The sequence below is a fragment of the Macaca thibetana genome, chromosome 3 (genome assembly GCF_024542745.1).
Source record: "Macaca thibetana thibetana isolate TM-01 chromosome 3, ASM2454274v1, whole genome shotgun sequence".
NCBI lineage: Eukaryota > Metazoa > Chordata > Mammalia > Primates > Cercopithecidae > Macaca > Macaca thibetana.
Genome location: NC_065580.1, coordinates 140,276,165 through 140,285,286, shown reverse-complemented (window position 1 = coordinate 140,285,286; position 9,122 = coordinate 140,276,165). Strand labels below are relative to the sequence as shown.

The following is a 9,122-nucleotide window of genomic DNA, read 5'->3' as shown; positions in this document are numbered from 1 at the left end:
ACTTCTTCCATAACCACCTCTGAGTCCCACTCACACGGTACTCCCGACTTCACTTCTTCGACCACCACCACTGAGACCACATCCCACATTACTCCCAGCTTCACTTCCTCAATCATCACCACCGAGACCACCCCACACAGTACTCCCAGCTTCACTTCTTCAATCACCACCACAGAGACCACATCACACAGTACTCCCAGTTTCACTTCTTCAATCACCACCACTGAGACCCCCTCACATAGTACTCCCAGCTTCACTTCTTTGATCATCACCACAGACACCACCTCACCCAGTACTCCCAGCTTCACTTCTTCAATCACCACCATCGAGACCAGCTCCCACACAGTACACCCAGCTACACTTCTTCGATCAGAACCACCGAAACCACCTCATACAGTACTCCCAGATTCACTTCCTCGATCACCACCACCGAGACCCCCTCACACAGTGCTTCCAGCTTCGCTTCTTCCATAACCACCTCTGAGACCCACTCACACAGTACTCCCAACTTCACTTCTTTGACCACCACCACCGAGACCACATCCCACAATACTCTCAGCTTCACTACTTCAATCACCACCACCGAGACCACCCCACACAGTACTCCCAGCTTCACTTCTTCAATCACCACCACAGAGACCACATCCCACAGTACTCCCAGTTTCACTTCTTCAATCACCACCACTGAGACCCCCTCACATAGTACTCCCAGCTTCACTTCTTTGATCACTACCACTGAGACCACTTCACCCAGTACTCCCAGCTTCACTTCTTCAATCACCACCATCGAGACCAGTTCCCACAGTACACCCAGCTACACTTCTTCGATCAGAACCACCGAGACCACCTCACACAGTACTCCCAGATTCACTTCATCTATCACGACCACCGAGACCCACTCACAGAGTACTTCCAGCTTCACTTCTTCCATGACCACCTCTGAGACCCACTCACACGGTACTCCCAACTTCACTTCTTCGACCACCACCACCGAGACCACATCCCACAATACTCCCAGCTTCACTCCCTCAATCACCACCACCGAGACCACCCCACACAGTACTCCCAGCTTCACTTCTTCAATCACCACCACAGAGACCACATCCCACAGTACTCCCAGTTTCACTTCTTCAATCACCACCACTGAGACCCCCTCACATAGTACTCCCAGCTTCACTTCTTCAATCACCACCACTGAGACCACCTCACCCAGTACTCCCAGCTTCACTTCTTCAATCACCACCATGGAGACCAGCTCCCACAGTACACCCAGCTACACTTCTTCGATCAGAACCACCGAGACCACCTCACACAGTACTCCCAGCTTCACTTCCTCGATCACCACCACCGAGACTCCCTCACACAGTACTTCCAGCTTCACTTCTTCCGTAACCACCTCTGAGACCCACTCACATGGTACTCCCAACTTCACTTCTTCGACCACCACCACTGAGACCACATCCCACAATACTCCCAGCTTCACTTCCTCAATCACCACCACCGAGACCACCCCACACAGTACTCCCAGCTTCACTTCTTCAGTCACCACCACAGAGACCACATCCCACAGTTCTCCCAGTTTCACTTCTTCAATCACCACCACTGAGACCCCCTCACATAGTACTCCCAGCTTCACTTCTTCGATGACCACCACTGAGAGCACTTCACCCAGTACTCCCAGCTTCACTTCTTCAATCACCACCATCGAGACCAGCTCCCACAGTACACCCAGCTACACATCTTCAATCAGAACTACCGAGACCACCTCACACAGTACTCCCAGATTCACTTCCTCGATCACCACCACCGAGACCCCCTCACACAGTACTTCTAGCTTCACTTCTTCCATAACCACCTCTGAGACCCACTCACACGGTACTCCCAACTTCACTTCTTCGAGCACCACCACTGAGACCACATCCCACAATACTCCCAGCTTCACTTCCTCAATCACCACCACCGAGACCACCCCACACAGTACTCCCAGCTTCACTTCTTCAATCACCACCACCGATACCACAACCCACAGTACTCCCAGTTTCACTTCTTCAATCACCACCACTGAGACCCCCTCACATAGTACTCCCAGCTTCACTTCTTTGATCATCACCACAGACACCACCTCACCCAGTACTCCCAGCTTCACTTCTTCAATCACCACAACCGAGATCACCTCCCACAGCAGTCCCTGCTTCAATTCTTCGATCACCATCACTGAGACCACATCCCACAACACTCCAAACTTCACTTCTTTGATCACCACCACCGTGACCACATCCCACAGTACTCCCAGCTTCACTTCCTCAATCACCACCACCGAGACTACCCCACACAGTACTCCCAGCTTCACTTCTTCAATCACCACCACAGAGACCACATCCCACAGTACTCCCAGTTTCACTTCCTCAATCACCACCACCGAGACCACCCCACACAGTACTCCCAGCTTCACTTCTTCAATCACCACCACAGAGACCACATCCCACAGTACTCCCAGTTTCACTTCTTCAATCACCACCACTGAGACCCCCTCACATAGTACTCCCAGCTTCACTTCTTCAATCACCACCACTGAGACCACCTCACCCAGTACTCCCAGCTTCACTTCTTCAATCACCACCATCGAGACCAGCTCACACAGTACACCCAGCTACACTTCTTCGATCAGAACCACCGAGACCACCTCACACAGTACTTCCAGATTCACTTCCTCGATCACCACCACTGAGACACCCTCACACAGTACTTCCAGCTTCATTTCTTCCATAACCACCTCTGAGACCCACTCACACGGTACTCCCAACTTCACTTCTTCGACCACCACCACTGAGACCACATCCCACAATACTCCCAGCTTCACTTCCTCAATCACCACCACCGAGACCACCCCACACAGTACTCCCAGCTTCACTTCTTCAATCACCACCACCGATACCACAACCCACAGTACTCCCAGTTTCACTTCTTCAATCACCACCACTGAGACCCCCTCACATAGTACTCCCAGCTTCACTTCTTTGATCATCACCACAGACACCACCTCACCCAGTACTCCCAGCTTCACTTCCTCAATCACCACCATCGACATCAGCTCCCACAGTACACCCAGCTACACTTCTTCGATCAGAACCACCGAGACCACCTCACACAGTACTCCCAGATTCACTTCCTCGATCACCACCACCGAGACCCCCTCACATAGTACTTCCAGCTTCACTTCTTCCATGACCACCTCTGAGACCCACTTACACGGTACTCCCAATTTCACTTCTTCGACCACCACCACCGAGACCACATCCCACAATACTCCTAGCTTCACTTCCTCAATCACCACCACCGAGACCACCCCACAGTGTACTCCCAGCTTCACTTCTTCAATCACCACCACAGAGACCACAACCCACAGTACTCCCAGTTTCACTTCTTCAATCACCACCACTGAGACACCCTCACATAGTACTCCCAGCATCACTTCTTCGATCACCACCACAGACACCACCTCACCCAGTACTCCCAGCTTCACTTCTTCAATCACCACCACAGAGACCACATCCCACAGTACTCCCAGTTTCACCTCTACAATCACCACCACTGAGACCCCCTCACATAGTACTCCCAGCTTCACTTCTTCAATCACCACCACTGAGACCACCTCACCCAGTACTCCCAGCTTCACTTCTTCAATCACCAGCATCGAGACCAGCTCCCACAGTACACCCAGCTACACTTCTTCGATCAGAACCACCGAGACCACCTCACACAGTACTCCCATCTTCACTTCTTTGATCACCACCACCGAGACCCCCTCACACAGTACTTCCAGCTTCACTTCTTCCATAACCACCTCTGAGTCCCACTCACACGGTACTCCCGACTTCACTTCTTCGACCACCACCACTGAGACCACATCCCACATTACTCCCAGCTTCACTTCCTCAATCATCACTACCGAGACCACCCCACACAGTACTCCCAGCTTCACTTCTTCAATCACCACCACAGAGACCACATCACACAGTACTCCCAGTTTCACTTCTTCAATCACCACCACTGAGACCCCCTCACATAGTACTCCCAGCTTCACTTCTTTGATCATCACCACAGACACCACCTCACCCAGTACTCCCAGCTTCACTTCTTCAATCACCACCATCGAGACCAGCTCCCACAGTACACCCAGCTACACTTCTTCGATCAGAACCACCAAAACCACCTCATACAGTACTCCCAGATTCACTTCCTCGATCACCACCACCGAGACCCCCTCACACAGTGCTTCCAGCTTCGCTTCTTCCATAACCACCTCTGAGACCCACTCACACAGTACTCCCAACTTCACTTCTTTGACCACCACCACCGAGACCACATCCCACAATACTCTCAGCTTCACTACTTCAATCACCACCACCGAGACCACCCCACACAGTACTCCCAGCTTCACTTCTTCAATCACCACCACAGAGACCACATCCCACAGTACTCCCAGTTTCACTTCTTCAATCACCACCACTGAGACCCCCTCACATAGTACTCCCAGCTTCACTTCTTTGATCACTACCACTGAGACCACTTCACCCAGTACTCCCAGCTTCACTTCTTCAATCACCACCATCGAGACCAGTTCCCACAGTACACCCAGCTACACTTCTTCGATCAGAACCACCGAGACCACCTCACACAGTACTCCCAGATTCACTTCATCTATCACGACCACCGAGACCCACTCACAGAGTACTTCCAGCTTCACTTCTTCCATGACCACCTCTGAGACCCACTCACACGGTACTCCCAACTTCACTTCTTCGACCACCACCACCGAGACCACATCCCACAATACTCCCAGCTTCACTCCCTCAATCACCACCACCGAGACCACCCCACACAGTACTCCCAGCTTCACTTCTTCAATCACCACCACCGATACCACATCCCACAGTACTCCCAGTTTCACTTCTTCAATCACCACCACTGAGACCCCCTCACATAGTACTCCCAGCTTCACTTCTTCAATCACCACCACTGAGACCACCTCACCCAGTACTCCCAGCTTCACTTCTTCAATCACCACCATCGAGACCAGCTCCCACAGTACACCCAGCTACACTTCTTCGATCAGAACCACCGAGACCACCTCACACAGTACTCCCAGCTTCACTTCCTCGATCACCACCACCGAGACTCCCTCACACAGTACTTCCAGCTTCACTTCTTCCATAACCACCTCTGAGACCCACTCACACGGTACTCCCAACTTCACTTCTTCGACCACCACCACTGAGACCACATCCCACAATACTTCCAGCTTCACTTCCTCACTCACCACCACCGAGACCACCCCACACAGTACTCCCAGCTTCACTTCTTCAATCACCACCACAGAGACCACATCCCACAGTTCTCCCAGTTTCACTTCTTCAATCACCACCACTGAGACCCCCTCACATAGTACTCCCAGCTTCACTTCTTCGATCACCACCACAGAGACCACCTCACCCAGTACTCCCAGCTTCACTTCTTCAATCACCACCATCGAGACCAGCTCCCACAGTACACCCAGCTACACATCTTCAATCAGAACTACCGAGACCGCCTCACACAGTACTCCCAGATTCACTTCCTCGATCACCACCACCGAGACCCCCTCACACAGTACTTCTAGCTTCACTTCTTCCATAACCACCTCTGAGACCCACTCACACGGTACTCCCAACTTCACTTCTTCGAGCACCACCACCGAGACCACATCCCACAATACTCCCAGCTTCACTTCCTCAATCACCACCACCGAGACCACCCCACACAGTACTCCCAGCTTCACTTCTTCAATCACCACCACAGAGACCACATCGCACAGTACTCTCAGTTTCACTTCTTTAATCACCACCACTGAGACCCCCTCACATAGTACTCCCAGCTTCACTTCTTTGATCATCACCACAGAGACCACCTCACCCAGTACTCCCAGCTTCACTTCTTCAATCACCACCACCGAGACCACTTCACACAGCACTCCCAGGTACACGTCCTTGATCACCAAAACCGAGACCACCTCACATAGTACTCCCAGCTTCACTTCTTCGATCACCACCACAGAGACCTCCTCACACAGTATTCCGAGCTTCACTTCTTTGATCACCATCACCGAGACCACATTAAACAGTACTCCCAGCTTCACTTCTTCTATCACCACCACCGAGACCACCTCACACTGTACACCCAGCTACACTTCTTCAATCACCATGACCGAGACCACCTCCCACAGTACTCCCAGCTTTACTTCTTCGATCACCACCACAGAGACCACTTCACACAGTATTCCCACCTTCACTTCTTCAATCACCACCACCGAGACCACCTCATACAGCACTCCCAGGTACACGTCCTTGATCACCAAAACCGAGACCAACTCACATAGTACTCCCAGCTTCACTTCTTTGATCACCACCACAGAGACCTCCTCACACAGTACTTCCAGCTTCACTTCCTTGATAACCGCAACCGAGACCACCTCACACAGTACTCCCAGCTTTACTTCTTCGATTAGCACCACGGAGACGCACTCACAGAGTACTCCCAGCTTCACTTCTTTAAACACCACCAGCGAGACCCCCTCACACAGTACTCCCAGCTTCACTTCTTCAATCACCACCAACGAGACCACCTCACACATTTCACCCAGCTACACTTCTTCGATCGCAATCACTGAGAGCACTTCACAGAGTACTCCCAGCATCACTTCTTCGATCACCACTACTGAGACCACTTCACAGAGTACTCCCAGCGTCACTTCTTCAATCACCACCACCGAGACCACCTCAAACAGCACTGCCAGCTACACTTCTTTTATCACCACAACCGAGACCACCTCACACAGTATTCCCAGCTTCACTTCTTCGATCACCACCACCGAGACCCCCTCACACAGTACTTCCAGCTTCATTTCTTTGATCACAACAACAGAGACCACCCCACCCAGGACTCTCAGCATCACCTCTATGATCACCACCACCGAGACCACCTCCCACAGCACTCCCAGCTTCACCTCTTCTATCATCACCACAGAGACCACTTCTCACAGTACTCCCAGCTTCACTTCGTCGATCACCACCACTGAGACCACCCCACCCAGTACTCCCAGCATCACCTCTACGATCACGACCACCGAGACCACATCCCACAGCACTCCAAGCATCACTTCTTCAATCGCCACGACCGAGACCACCTCCCGCAGTACTCCCAGCTTTACTTCTTCAATCACCACCACAGAGACCACCTCACACAGTACTCCCAACTTCACTTCTTCAATCACCACCATGGAGACCCCCACACACAGTACTTCCAGCTTCACTTCTTCGATAACCACCTCTGAGACCCCACCACACAGTACTCTCAGCTTCACTTCTTCAATCACCATCAACGAGACCACCTCACACAGTACTCCCAGCTATACTACCTCAATCACCACTAGTGAGACCACCTTACACAGTACTCCCAGCTTCACTACCTCAATCACCACCACTGAGACTACTTCACATGGTACTCCCAGCTACACTTCTTTGATCATCACCAGCGAGACCTCCTCACACAGTACTGCCAGCTTCACTTCTTCAATCACCACCACCGAGACCCCATCACACAGTATTCCCAGCTTCACTTCTTCAATCACCACAACCGGGACCACCTCACACAGTACTCCCAGCTACACTTCTTCGATCACTATCACCGAGACCACTTCACACAGTACTCCCAGCTTCACTTCTTCAATCACCACCGCCAAGACCACGTCATCCAGTACTCTCACTTTCACTTCTTCAATCACCACCACCGAGAATATCTCACCCAGTGCTCCAAGTTTCCCTCCCTCAATCACCACCACTGAGACCACCTCAAACAGCACTCCTAGATGCACTTCTTTTATCACCACAACCGAGACCACCTCACACAGTACTCCCAGCTTCTCTTCTTCGATCACCACCACAGAGACCCCCTCAAACAGTACTTCCAGCTTCACTTCTTCCATCACCATAACCGAGACCACCTCGCAGAGTACTCCCAGCTTAACTTCTTTGATCACCACCACCGAGGCCATGTCCCACAGTTCTCCCAGCTTCACTTCTTTAATCACCACCCCCAAGACCACCTCCCAAAGCACTCCCAGCTTCACTTCTTCAATCACCACCACCAACACCCCCACACACAGCATTCCCAGCTTCACTTCTTTAATCACCACAACACAGACTACCTCTCATAGTACTCCCAGCTTCACTTCTTCAATCGCCACCACCGAGGCCACATCCCACAGCATTCCCAGCTTCGCTTCTTGGATTACCACCACAAAGACCACCTCACACAGTACTCCCAGCTTCACTCCTTCGATCACCACCACTGAGACCACATCCCACAATACTCCCAGCTTCACTTCTTCAATCATCACCACCGAGACCACCCCACCCAGTACTCCCAGCTTCACTTCTTTGATCACCACCACGGAGATTACATCCCATAGTACTCCCGGCTTCACTTCTTCAATCACCACCACCGAGACCCCCTCACACAGTATTCCCAGCTACACTACCTCAATCACCACCACTGAGACCCCCTCACAGAGTACTACCAGCTTCACTACCTCAATTACTACCACTGAGACCTCACACAGTACTCCCAGCTTCACTTCTTCAATCACCACCAGCGAGACCCCCTCACACAGTACTCCCAGCTTCACTTCTTCAATCACCACCAACAAGACCATCTCACACAGTGCTCCCAGCTTCACTTCTTCTATCACCACCAGGGAGACCACCTCACACAATACTCCCAGCTTCACTTCTTCAATCACCACCACCGAGATCACCTCAAGCAGCACTCCCAGCTACAATTCTTTTATCACCATAACCGAGACCACCTCACACAGTACTCCCAGCTTAACTGCTTCGATCACCACCACCGAGACCATATCCCAGAGTACTCCCAGCTTCACTTCTTTGATCACCACCACTGAGACCACATCTCACAGTACTCCCAGCTTCAGTTCTTCGATCACCAACACCAATACCACATCTCCCAGCAATCCAGGCTTCACTTCTTCAATCACCACCACGAAGACCACCTCCCAAAGCCCTCCC

The 9,122-nt window shown here is 51.8% G+C and overlaps 3 protein-coding genes across 4 annotated transcripts in view; all 3 read left to right on the top strand.

Moving 5' to 3' along the window:
* The window catches only part of AP1S1 (adaptor related protein complex 1 subunit sigma 1), a 339,237-nt gene that overhangs the window by 114,185 nt on the left and 215,930 nt on the right, over positions 1-9,122 (top strand). The window lies entirely within an intron of this gene.
* Positions 624-2,603, top strand: LOC126950932 (mucin-3A-like; the record flags this gene model as incomplete). Its single annotated transcript, XM_050784856.1, has 3 exons — positions 624-865; positions 968-1,861; positions 2,270-2,603. Coding segments are annotated over 3 exons (1,470 nt in total), but the record flags the coding sequence as incomplete, so codon positions are not given.
* Positions 6,240-8,644, top strand: LOC126950931 (mucin-3A-like). Its single transcript, XM_050784855.1, has 2 exons — positions 6,240-7,851; positions 8,607-8,644. The coding sequence occupies exons 1-2, from the start codon at positions 6,240-6,242 to the stop codon at positions 8,642-8,644; spliced, it is 1,650 nt and encodes a 549-aa protein (XP_050640812.1).

What these genes read in the sequence shown, in the direction of transcription:
- LOC126950931 (XM_050784855.1), top strand. Translation starts at nt 6,240, where the DNA reads ATGACCGAGACCACCTCCCACAGTACTCCCAGCTTTACTTCTTCGATC. An exon ending in TATCTCACCCAGTGCTCCAA is followed by an intron (nt 7,852 to 8,606) that starts GTTTCCCTCCCT and finishes ACCCCCTCACAG; the next exon opens with AGTACTACCAGCTTCACTAC.